The following is a 13,241-nucleotide window of genomic DNA, read 5'->3' as shown; positions in this document are numbered from 1 at the left end:
ATGATCAATCTGCCTATCTGACCACCCCACCCCTCCACACAACATGCTCTCTGATACAAGTTGAACTATCTCGGTCTGCCTAGCTTTCCCCATGGTCCTTTATGAACCGTGGTCCTGCCCCTGTCCTGACCTGTGACCATCCTCCTTCCTGTTGATACAGGTGCAAGAAAAGTTTGGCATGGAGTACTTCATCAGTGTATACCTTGACCTTGTTAGAATATAAGTAAACTGAGTGATTGCTTCATTCATCAGTACTCATTCACCTATACTCATTAGCCAATTAATGCATGTTCCTTGAAGTGACATTTTACTTCTGGAATGAACACATGTAAACATGACTATTAAATCCTAATCTTAACCAAACTTTTTGAGCTGTGTTAGTGTTTTGGAGATGACAGGAATAATTAAGAATTTATTAATCCAACATCTGCTACAATTCAGTATAAATCCTATGGCTAGTTACTGTAAGAGCAGACCTGGTATGTATTGTATGGACCATGTTCCAAGTAAGTAAACTGTCGTCTCTAAGTTAACTGCTTTTTTTGAAACGTTGGCATAGTTTGGCAACATCAACTGCCCAGTACTTGTTGTTTTTATTATCATGAACACAAATTTAGTTAAGCTTTATACAGCCATGTCTAAGCTTGGGTTGTACTGGTGCTACCACCAGTGTAAAGTCTGATCACACAGTCAGCCATATGAATGTTCAGCATTTTTATGCCCAGCTTGTGCAACCAGTCCCAGATGTGTTGGCACTTGGAACATGTGGCTGAGAGAGCATTGTGGCCTTCAGTGCCACATATCTTTTTCTCCTGTAAGCCATTTTGTTAGTACACTTACAACGTAAACATTCACACGGTCAAGAATTCTTTGGCTAAGAAACTTAGAAGGGGAAAATCGGAATATACGTGTGTACTACACAATAGGAGCAGTTTGTATAAACAGGAACTAGAAATGGTTGAAAAGCGAGAGCCGACAGAATAGAAAGGAAAGATTTTAGGTTTGGGCACCTTGGCCTGGAGCACAAGTCTCATTTCGCATTCCTTGGCACGGGACGATGGTGCTGTCCGCGGGAACGGGGGGTTGCGTAACCGACAAACGCAGCTGCGTCGGTTCTTCTGGGGCTGTAAATAAATGGTGGACACTCGCTGAGGAGGTGGGGTTGGGGTTGGGAGGAGCCAGACTCAGCAGGCTGAAATAGCAACATGCGTGCGGAGGGGCAGACTTCAGAAGCAGACGGAAAATCCTGCTGTGTCCTGCGAGGCTCGACCAGGCTTTTTTCATTTTATTTTCTAGGCCCCTGAGCTCCATTTTCCCCTCTCTTGCAGGAGTTGGCCTTTCTCATGGCCCTGATGGTGTATACTGGGCAAGGCTGTGTGTGTGTGTGTGTGTGTGTGTGTGTGTGTGTGTGTGTGTGTGTGTGTGTGTGTGCGTGTGCGTGTGCGTGCATTTGTATGTGGTAGTTCAAAGGGTGGGTTTAAAAAACGATACTGGCTGATATACAGTATATAGAGACTGAGATATATGGTGATTTTCCCACTCAACATAGCAGAATTTAAATTGCTGTATTCCACTTAAAGACTTGAACATGTAAAATAGTTAATTAGCAAATATTCCCAACACTGAGACGAAAATAATGACGTAATCTTTGTACACAACATGGTGAGCTCTATTTGTAAGAAGAGCTACACTTTATATGCTCCATTCGGTACAAGTAGTTTCATGCTTCCTCTTATCTTATCTAGGAGATTAGATTAAGTACTGTATGTGTATTTCACTTTGCAAATAAATGTCCGCAGAGTAGCCAAAGTCTTATTCGACGGTATATTTCAGACACTGATTTAAAAAAAAAAACTTGTTTTCTATTTTCTATTAAACATATTTCATCAACGGAAAATGAGCAAGCAGTATCATAGCAAGAGACTTGGCTTAACCGAGCTTCTCATTAGAGCTCTTTTTTCTTTTCACAAAGAGTCTTAATTTTCTTCTGGTAACATATTCCATATGAGATTGCATAAGAGGGAGGGGGAGAGCAAGGCAGAGGGAGGGAAGGAGGAAATGGGGAGATTATTTCTGTTGCCAATAAGCATGCAGAGTTTAAACTGCAGCGGAAACGGCGGTGACAGGTTCTGGGTAGGTGAAAGCACGTGTTTGTTTTCCCTCCGTATACATGCTCAGTCTCTGCAGACAGCCTTTGCCCAGGTGTCCATTCTAACATCCAGTTAATCACACAGCCTCTTTCTGACTTTTGACATTTGCTGTGATTGGCTGCGGCGCTGCTTCTTTTTCATGTGAAGTAATTTTCAGGAATAGAAGCTTTAAACTTAGCATTTTTGCAGAGAAGATGTAGGATTGCAAAAATGTTTCATGTTTAGGGACATTTTGAGTTTTGAAAAATGTTTCAATATTTTCAGAAATTAACAGGACATAATAGATCTAAGTTCTTCATGCTAGGATTTGGTTTGTTGGGGTTAAAAGATACAGATGTTTCCTTAGCCATGCCAGCCAATTTTGAATGCTTAATTTCTGTTAACTAAAGTTAAAGGAAACTCTCTTTCAGTGTATGCCTGTGTATGCCATTTATTTATTTATTTGTGGCACGCATGCCAAATTGCTGTTGTGCTATTAACCTTTTTTTAACTCCATACATTATAATAATATTTACATTTCATATAATCATCCCTTGTTATTGTTTATCACCCAGTTTAATTATCCTAAAGCAGGGATCATCAAGGGATAAGAACATATACATGTTTTCAGTCTCAATATCAGCTTAGCTTTTCTCGCCCAGGTTACTGCTGACACATAACGACTCAAAAGTGCTTGTGTCCACCAGGCTTTTTCATTTGACTTTGTGTCACACATTATCTTATTTGCTTGATTATATTAGCTTGTCAAGTTTGCTGGTTGGAACAGTAATGTTACTGTACTTGGGGGTTAAGTTTTAACTCAAGGCGGCTATTCCACAAACTGAATGTTTTCACAACGAAAGGAGGAAAAGGGTTCCTCTTCAGTGTCTTAAGTGTCTGTGGTCCTGTGTTGGTAGGTTGGCTGTACCGGGAGGTGCGTGGGGGCTGGATCCGACAGCGGCGGCACTGGTTCGTCTTGACTCAGGACTCCCTGGACTACTATACCAGCCAGGAGAAGAACGCCCGCAGACTGGGCACCTTGGTGCTCACCAGCCTTTGCTCCATCATCTGGCCCGACAAACAGACCTACAAAGAGACTGGTGAGACCCGTCACCTTTGCCGCGGCAGAACATGGGCTGTTGATGTCAAATACGGGTTTGTGGAAAGTCGCTGTTATAGTGGACATTGGTGAAATCCCATGTGGGTGATCATAGGGGAAAAAAAGAGTGATTCACTGGAACCTGGTAAAATGGCCTTTTGAAAAACCAGATTCATTCAAAATGTCTTACCATGGAATTCCGTAGGGATTTCTGTAAGGACAGAGGGGAGTTATGAGTAGTAGGTGTCTCTTAATCATACAAGCTGCTGCAATTCTGTGTGGCTTGGATTAATTGACCACATCACTACACTCAAAAAAAATTTTTTTTGCCAACCAGTACTCTTCCACATGGGACTTTCCTAATGGCAGGAACTGAAATCACGTTTTCAGCCTGTGAATTACGCAGCATCCATTCAAGGGCTTGTCCTTGAGGTGGAGCTGGACTTAAACGTCCCTCTTTCTGTGAAAGCAAAAGCTAAATGGGTTCATGCGCAGTAGCGCTCACAATATTTTTGTGTTGGTTGGCACTTCCATTCAAAATAGCAACCTCAATATCTCACCCGTTTCAAAACCAATCTCAATGGAATTTCGCAGGTCTACGACAAAGGTAACGGCCTTGACAACTACTGATTTATTCATTACTACGTTGTATCATTTCTGTTTTATGGATACCCTTAAAAAATGAGCATAAATCATTGACTTTTTTTGCGCAAAAATAACTGTTTAAATCCAATGGATCCCTACACAAGACCACTCATTCTGTGAGTCAACATGGCGAGACACAATGCTAACATGAAGCAAATCTGACCGTTATGTTCAGCAATGTTATCGCGTGCAACTAAAGTTAGTAGCCAGCCAGATGACATTCCGACATGAAAGTGGCAGCAGCAAAGCAGGCACTTTGTGAAAACATGTTGGATACAGTAAAGCAAGGGCGGCCAAAAAGAGACCAGCTAGGTTGGTGTACTGTACATAAACAGAAATATTACAGTGACAGTGTTAGCCAATGCCAGCTAGTTAAGTAGGCTAGCCTATAGTTAAGCTTTTAAAAGTAGTTTGCAGTCTACCTTGCTTGCTAGCTGACTGGCTGATATTTCTCATTACACATAACAATGGGAGAACATGCAATATCGCTAGCAAAATAATATCCAAATACCTTGTTGATAGCAGACAACTGGCATCTCCTTAAGATTTGACTGAAGAATTGTGTTTCAGGCTATCGTTGAAATGGATGGGAAAAACAATGACACTAACAATACTTTTGAATCATCAATCGTTATGCATACTAGCTATAAAATCAAAACCTTCGGTTGAGAGAGAACCCAACCAAAAATTCATCATCAATGACCAGTAGAATGCATCCGCGTGTGAGAAATGGGATTTTCTTTAGTTAGCTAGTGGGCCAGCCAAGGGTTTTATTTTTATTGCATATTTAAAATTACCTATCAAGTATTAATTGGACCTCCTGGTGTAAAAACTAAGGAAATTAATCACAAAAAAAACTGTTACGTGAAATGATTGTGTTTGCTGAAAGCCTCAAAAGACAGGAAATTAAATTGATCAGCCCTAACGTTAACATAATCATTGAGTGACTGTGAAAGCACAGTAGTTAGCCATGACTTTGTTTATTTGGTCAATTACTTTTGGACAAATATTAATAATTACGTATAGGTCCATATACTTACATACTGTAGGCTATACATCTGCTTCTACACTTTTATCCAGAATGACATAGAGTAGGCTTATATGAATGAGATCATAGCAATATACACTCTGTACTCTGTGTTGGTCTGCTATGTACCAACAGTTTGTGGGCAAGCTATTTTGTAAGAGTCATACAAGATATGTGGTCCCAAATATGATACATGGGCATGTTGAAAATAAAGCATGCTTTAGAAAAGTGCAAAATAAGCCTCTAACTTTAACATGCAAAATTGCCAATACACTTTACAGTGCAGTAATCTAAGATTATGAATTCTTTGAGAGGTTTGAATCTTAAACAGTCTGCCCAGCGGTGAGCACATGTTGTTTGACATGAAGTAGACACTGTACATGGCTATAACATGTCAGAGATCTGTGCTGATACCTTGATGGAGAGCAGGTTGATGTTGTCATTAGGGCTGATCAATTTAATGTCCTGTCTTTTGAGGCTTTCAGCAAATGCAAACATTGAACTTAAAACATAGTTTTTTTTGTAATTAATAGTGATATTATTATTATTATTATTATTATTAGAATATCCCACTTCACAAGGCATGTGTTAAGCACTTGGCCATCACAAAATAATATCATATAACTATGACTGTAGATTCATGGTGCATTTGGCAGAAGTCCCTTTACTTCACTTCTCCTTACTTTCTAGATGAGTCAAATGGGCTAAAATAGGTCACACGATGTGACATTCATATAGCTAAGGCTTTTCTTTCTGGGGAATTTTTCTTTTTTTCTTGCTTGCCGGTGCCATAAAGAACAGCCCTATGGCTGTGTGATCCTTAACCCTGTAGCTAACCGCAGGGGGAAGTGAGAGAGCGGGAGTCGTATGGAGAATTCCCTCTTCCAGACCGCATGTCCAGAGCGGGAAACACCCATGTAAAAGAACCGAGTATCCCTTGCAACCCAGAGCTGTGTCAGTCTGTCCACTTCCATTCCTCCAAGTCTTTGTTTCTTTTTTTCAATTATATGTACATTTTACCAGAATATTTGGGGAACTTCTGAACTAAATGTGTCTCAACCCATCTGTAAGCTTGAATACTCAATTCTTGTTAGGATAAAATAAGAAAACAATAAGATTGGCCGCTTCTGTTCTCAAAGGCAGGGTTTTTCTTGGTACTGCACCTTTCAATTAGCATCAAATTGGACTTTTAAAGCTGATTTGAACCTGTGCTTAGTGATTACAGAGCTCTAATGAGGAACGAAACTCAAAACCCAAGCAGGCCTTGAGAGACCTGACCATATTTTCTGTTAAAAAATGTTTTTATAAAGCATAGGCATGCATAAATACAGAAGGCAAACGGAATGATGTTTCTCATCATTACAATGACCCTGTTCTCTCTCAGGTTTCTGGAGCATAACGGTGTATGGTCGGAAACACTGCTACCGGCTGTACGCCAAACACGTCAACGAGGCCGTGCACTGGGCCTGTGCCATTCAGCAGGTCATCGACAGCAAGGCCCCAGTTGAGACACCCACCCAGCTACTGATTCGAGACATCGAGGTAAGCCCATCCATGCGCAGTCCACCCTCCGGCAAACCATATTGTCCCGCCTCAAGGGCCCATAGCCATGTCATCAGAAACGCTGCTTAAGTTGGTTTTTTTTGCCTCCGAAACCTGTCCCCCTTTAGCCACATTGTCCACACAAGCGTTCACTACACTTTGCACTTTGGCAAGACTTGCTTCCCCCTCAAGGGATAGTTTTGAAATGACCTCATGTAAATGTACAAACTTGTTGAGAAGCACACCAAAAATAAGAGTGCGAAGTCGAGTTTGAAACCTGGTCTATTTTAAGTGCAGGTTTTGGGCACAAGACAGCTTTTTGGCCGAAAAAGACGCGCAGGATAAATACTTGGACTGCGCTCCTGAGCACTGGTTAAACATGAAAATGCTCCCGAGCACTGCCTCAGGAAAACGCATCATTGTACAAGGCTTTCAGCTCGACGGCATTTCACCAACCACTCTATTTTAAAAAAATGATTCCATTCATCACATTGGAACAAAACAAATACAGCTCATTGCGCCAATGTTTAAAAGCAAGCTAAAGTGGGAAACCATTGTGCTGAGTACAAGGCTTTTCTGGGTAGACCAGTCACCACAAGTGTTCCATCAGCGTAGCTTCGGTTCGACAGCTTGTACTGACCTTCGGGTTGCTAATGCTATATCGGAATGTGGTTGTGGAATTCACAGAATTTATCGAGGAAATAAGTTGTCTCTCTTTTAGTCACACAATGTGCAAAGACTGAAAGATACTTTAGGGGGTCCACCTACCAATGCCCCAGCATATTCATGTTGGGGCTGATCTGGGTATATAGGTCCCCAGACTTCCATTAGCTTAACAGAGGAAAAAGCACCCTCCTCCAAAATATATAAGTATATACAGTGGGCTCCAGAATTATTGGCACCCTGTCTGTCTGCCTCTGCTAAAAAGCTGAGTCGTGTTCATAGGTAGGACAATGATTCCAAGCATACATCAAAATCCGCACAGAAATTGTTAAGTAAGAACAACAACCATGTTCTGCAATGGCCATCTCAGTCTCCAGACTTAAATCCTATGAAAACCTTGTGGTCTGAACTGAAGAGGGGGGTATCCCAAAGAAAATGCATGGAGCAGTGGTCAAAAAGTGTTCTCTAAACTTATCACAAATTATTTCCAGGAGTGTTTGCACAAAGTATTAAACCAAGGGTTCCAATAATTGTGAAACCAATTTTTTGGGGAAATAATGCACATTTATTTGAAAAATGAAAGACTTTGGTTGATTCCATTACATCATTTTTCAGTTTACAGCACTTTTTGTGCATATTTATCAAGGGTGCCAATCATTCTTGAGCCAACTGTAAATGTGAAAACTGTGGCCTGGTCTCGCATTGTGCTTGATAGAGTCCCATACAGGAAATTGCTTTACTGCATCAGAGAAATAATGTCATTTACAAGACACTGGTTAAAGAATGGATTGCACTTTTCCCTCCTTTGTCACTATTGACAAATCTCCCATTCCTAATGGGAACACACTGAGATTACAGCCCCCCTGTTGATAGCTGGATCAGAGAAAGGCACCAGCATGTGCATGGAAAGGTACACTGAGATATAGGAAAGAAGTCCTTCTTGGGGAGATTGTGGATTGATTTGTTGTTACAGACTAGTTAATAATGAATGAGTCCCACATTTTGCCCTTGCATCAGTCCCAGTATCGACTGCTTATCTCCAAAACCCTACTGTGCAGTTCCTGTTTGCCAAAGTCCCTGAAGAGATTGGATAGATATAACCTTGCACAGCTGTGTGTGTGTGTGTGTGTGTGCGTGTGCATGTGTGCGCATGTGTGCATGCAGAATAGACCCAACATGCTTCTTCAAACACGTGCAAAGAGACAAAAAAAAAAAAAACCTTCCTCAGTCTATGTCGGAACAGCACATTTTCTCAGTATAAACACGTTCCTCCATTTGGCTCAAAGCGTCCTGTCAGTTGCTGCCAAGTCTTTGCAGTTCGTACAAATGACAAATTGGGCCATGGGCAATAACGTTTCACAAACATCTCCACAGAATGTGCAAACACAACCCCTCAAAAGGTAGATGAGCGGGCCAATAGAGGCCCTGCTTTAAACGTGACTCTGGGCAGCCCGATACATTATTAATGGACTACAGGTGCTTGGAGTTGGGCCTGAAGTGGATTTTGTGAATCAGCGCAGCGTCTGTGTCGATCCTGTGGATGTGCCGGGGGTGGTGGTTGGAGCTTTTGTAATGCTGGTTACACGCAAAAATTGGTTGTGTCAGAAGTGAGTTGTGGGACAAGTTTTTTGCAATTATGTGTGGAAGTCTTGTCAGCGAGCCCATTGTGGCTATAGCAAGTAGCTGTCAGTTTGGCTTCCATACCCCGCCCCTCCCAGTTCAATCTTACAAAGGAAGTCCACATCATTCAACACAGTCTGCTTCCTTCCAATGGGTGGGGTGACACACTGCGTTCATGTTCATCTGTATGCCTGCCAGTCTCCTCTCTGGAATATCCTGGCTGTCTGCTCTATTGTGGACATACCAACCCTTCTCCATGCACCATCAATCGTTCACCGGTTTCACCTCTGCAGCCAATCAGTAGGATGCATCAGTCACTTCATAAGCTTGCATGTGCTTTTATATGCTGTATGCCCTGTTTTCATATAGAAAAGTTGCTTGTGTTTAGGATCAGCTCAATTAATCCATGGGCTAGGTTTGACCTGAAGAACAGGAAAATAAAATTTTTTCGGCTTCAGAAACATGAACCTCAACACATCTCTGTTATAACTAGAAAAGCAACCACCGTAGGACTTGTTCCTGAACTACATGTCATTGGCTCCTTGCAGAGTCCACTGTAGTGGGTGTGGCACTAGTGCATGTCCAACAGGAATATTACCGTTGTCTCAGTGTATTTGTGTCCTTTCTTTTTCACTCTCTCTCTCTCTCTCTCTCTCTCTCTGTGCAGGAGAATAAGTTTAACCTGGAGGTTGTGGAGCAGATCTACCAGCACAACCCCATCCTAAAGTACACTCAAAACCCCCTGTATGCCCCACTCTTGCCTTTCCCCTATGGCAGCCTGGACCATACCTGTGAGTGACCCTGCCATACACTCGCAATAAACAAGAAATTAATAATGAAAAGAAGATAACATATAATAACAAGAAAGTGAATTTGTGTGTATATATATATATATCACCAATATAAAAGAAAGGCTTACAAACCATGCCTTTCCAGTTTATGCAAATTATTGATACATGATTCATAATACCTTATAAGCACCCATGCATGTTATTAAACTGGTGTTTTTTATATATAGCACGTGTTGACCATGTACTACCTTCCCCTATTCCCTTTCAGACCACAGCGGGAAGGGCTACACCACCCTACGGGACGAGGCTGTGAAGGTGTTCAACTCGCTGCAGCAGCTAGAGACGGCGCGGGAACCCGTGCCGCTGATCCAGGGAGTGCTGCAGACCTGCCTGGACTTGCCCCCGCTGCAGGACGAGGTCTACTGCCAGCTGGTGAAGCAGACCAGCGGCGTGCCCGCTCCTGACCTGCCTGCTCCCGACGTGCCCGCTAACCTGCGGTACTGGCAGCTGCTCACCTGCATGAGCTGCACCTTCCAGCCCGGGGCACCCGTGCTCAAATACCTGCGCTTCCACCTCAAAAGGTGAGGCCACGAAATAACTCTATGCCAACCCCAACTGCCGATTTCCTACACTCTACTCGTTCTTCTCCATGGCTGTGTAGACCAACTTGGTCTGGTCTTGTTCCTCTTATTCCACTCTGGAAGAATGGCTTATGCTGAACAGCTTGAGGCCATTCAGTTCACTGGTCTTGAAGGTTGTGGTAATCATCTTGGGCTGTAGAACTAAGACCATCCTGATGTTTTGTACGGCAGGGGTTCTCAAACTTTTTGGGGCCAGGGACCCCTTACAGGGGAGAAAATTTTCCAAGGACCCCTTCATAATCCTCACACCGATTAAACATATGTTTAACTGCCCTTTGTACTCCTAGATGCCGTAGGAATTATTTATATTTTTAACTTTTCAAATAAAATACTAAATACTTCGAGTTTCATAGAAATGAACTTAAACAAATTAATTTTGAATAAATAAATGTGAATACCATTTCTATACTTTTAAACTCAGGGTAATTTTTATTCAAATTACATTTTGACCTCACAGCATTTCTAATTTTCAAGTAACAGATCTTAAAGCTTTCAGAAAATGAACAGTAGACTGGCAAAGTCCTAATGAACCCAGTTCATTTTAAAACCAGTTAAAAGCTTACTTAAGTGGTTCAACCTTAACATAATGAACTTATTGCCCCTCGTTCAAATTATTGGCAGAAAACTGAACAACATCATAACAGTTTTAGTAATTAAGCCTAGTCATAAAGTTAAGCCTAGTCATATTTGCATTAGGCTCTATCAAAGTCTTATCACACACAAATCAATTCACACATCACTCACATCAATAACTCACTAAATTAGTGAGAAGGATGAGCCTGTCTCTCACAACACAGTTTCTCTATTCATGGAGTGATGGATGACAAACAGACTCTAAGATCATCCTCCACTTGTAAACGAGCCCTGTACTTATTCTTTATTGCAGTCAAAGTGGAAAATGATGATTCACAGAGGTACGTTGTAGGAAAGGGGAGCAATATTTTCATTGCCTCAGCAGTGAGTTCGGGATACTCATGTGAGAGGGAGGGCCAAAAGTTTGCATGATTAACCTGCTGGAATCGGGCCTTCAATGTCCTATCACAGGATAACTCCAACAGCTGCTCTTCTGCCTTACCTGTCAGGCCATTTGCTGTTGCAGCTGGTGCGAAGGGATTGCGCACCCAGTCCCAGGCATCAGTGTTCACATCGGAGAAGTATGAGCTGAAGTGCTCGCTCAGTGATGTGAGGTGTGAGGTGGCGACCTTCCTCACTGTAGCCACAGAAAGGTTGTTTGCATGGAGAAACTCCGTCATTTGGGGGAACATGTCTGTTATCCCGTCTTGTATCCTCCTTCTCCATAGGTCTATTTTCTTCATGAAGGCAGTGATGTTGTCGCTGACTTCAAGGATGGATGCGTGGCCTCCTTGGATGGAGAGGTTGAGGCTATTCAGTATGTTGAATATGTCGGCAAGATATGCCAACTTGGCCACACACTCCGGGTCTGTAAAAAACTGTGCGATGTCGGGTTTTTCCTCTCTCATAAACTCTGCCATTTCTCTGCGTAACTCAAACACTCGCTGCAAAACTTTACCACGAGAGAGCCATCGCACTTCAGAGTGATATAGCAGTGTGTCATGTCCAGCATCCATATCCTGGCAAAGTTGTCCAAACAAGTGTGATTGCAGTGCCCTTGACTTCACAAAATTAACTGCAGTCACAGCTCTGTTCAAAACAGAGTGAAGATCTGATTCCATGTCTTTGGAAGCGAGTGCTTGCCGGTGTAGCATACAGTGAGTAGCCATAATCCTCGGATTGACAGACTTTATCCGCGCAGTAACTCCACTCTTTCGGCCGGTCATCGCCGCTGCACCATCCGTACAAATGGCCACACATTTTTCCCAGCTCAGTCTCGCTTCAGTCATGAAAGCATCCAGAAGTCTGAATATTTCCTCACCTGTTGTCCTGCCTGGCACCTCCTTGCAGAACAGAAAGTCCTCCAAAATGTCTCCTTCCCAGGGATAGCGCACCAAAACAATCAATTGAGCTGCATTGGAAATGTCCGTTGATTCGTTCAGCTGAATAGAAAACTGCTCACATGAACGCAGTCTATCCAGTAGCTGTGACTGAATATCAGCCGATAGTTCTTCAATTCTCCTCCTCACAGTATCATTTGAAAGCGGTACAACAGTTTATTAGCTGCCTCTGTCCCAAGCACAGCTTCACAGATTTCAACTGCCGCTGGAAGAACAAGTTCTTGTCCAATTGAGTGTGGCTTCTTACTTTTTGCGATCCGTTGAGCCACCAAATAAGAAGCCCTCTGTGCTTTTTGTGACCTTGTGGTCAGGTTCACCAGTCGTGTTTTCTGACGCATGTATCCCTCACACTTTTGCCAGAAAAAATCTTTTGTTTTGTCCTTAAACTCTGGGTGCTTTGTAATCAGATGCCGCTTTAGCTTGGCGGGCTTCATGGCTTCATTTGCTAGCACCTGAAGATACACAACACATCTTGGTCTTCCGTCGCTGTTCTCAATAAAACCAAACTCAAGATAACTGTCGTCATATTTTCTCAGTTTAGCTGGTTTGGGTTTAGCATTACTCGATGCAGTGGACGGTCTTAAATATGTATTCATCGCCGCTAGCTAGCTAATCAGCAGCAGGAGCTGTGCCCCCTGAGCAAAGTGATGCGAGCGAGTGATATGTGTCAGATTTACATGATACAATCATATGAGAGTTTTTATTGGCCCAAAGCTAACTTAAGTGGGAGTAATTCAATCAGTATGTGCGTTTGTTTTATTGACGCAGTGGTTCCCATGTGTACTTGCGCACTTTTTTAATGATATGGCATAACTTTAATAAGTTATTGCAAATAAATTTGCGGACCCCCAAGCTATAGCTCCGGACCCCCGGGGGTCCGGGGACCCCAGTTTGAGAACCGCTGTTGTACGGCATATGGGACAGAAGGAAGAGAAGGAACCGGTGGTTCAAGAGAGGAGACTTCAGATGGGGTGGGGAGAGAGGGAGTGCAAGGGGTGGGAGGTCTGTGGGGCACCCACTTGAAGAGTGCAGTCGGCCTGCGTAAAAAGAAACAAGTGAGCTGCTTTCTGCTGCAGAGGAAAGGAGGGGGTCTTTGTCTGAACAATTCATT

The 13,241-nt window shown here is 42.7% G+C and overlaps 1 protein-coding gene across 4 annotated transcripts in view; it reads left to right on the top strand.

Annotated features, from left to right (window-relative positions):
• The window catches only part of plekhh3 (pleckstrin homology, MyTH4 and FERM domain containing H3), a 43,499-nt gene that overhangs the window by 26,587 nt on the left and 3,671 nt on the right, over nucleotides 1–13,241 (top strand). For all 4 annotated transcript variants that reach the window (XM_061231929.1, XM_061231930.1, XM_061231927.1 and 1 more), the window contains exons 4-7: nucleotides 3,047–3,229; nucleotides 6,285–6,442; nucleotides 9,393–9,516; nucleotides 9,785–10,097. In XM_061231929.1, the coding sequence (XP_061087913.1) occupies nucleotides 3,047–3,229; nucleotides 6,285–6,442; nucleotides 9,393–9,516; nucleotides 9,785–10,097 (778 nt within the window). The remainder of the gene's footprint in view (nucleotides 1–3,046; nucleotides 3,230–6,284; nucleotides 6,443–9,392; nucleotides 9,517–9,784; nucleotides 10,098–13,241) is intronic.

This window comes from Conger conger, chromosome 2 (genome assembly GCF_963514075.1).
Source record: "Conger conger chromosome 2, fConCon1.1, whole genome shotgun sequence".
Lineage (NCBI taxonomy): Eukaryota > Metazoa > Chordata > Actinopteri > Anguilliformes > Congridae > Conger > Conger conger.
This window is presented reverse-complemented; position numbering and strand designations above follow the sequence as displayed.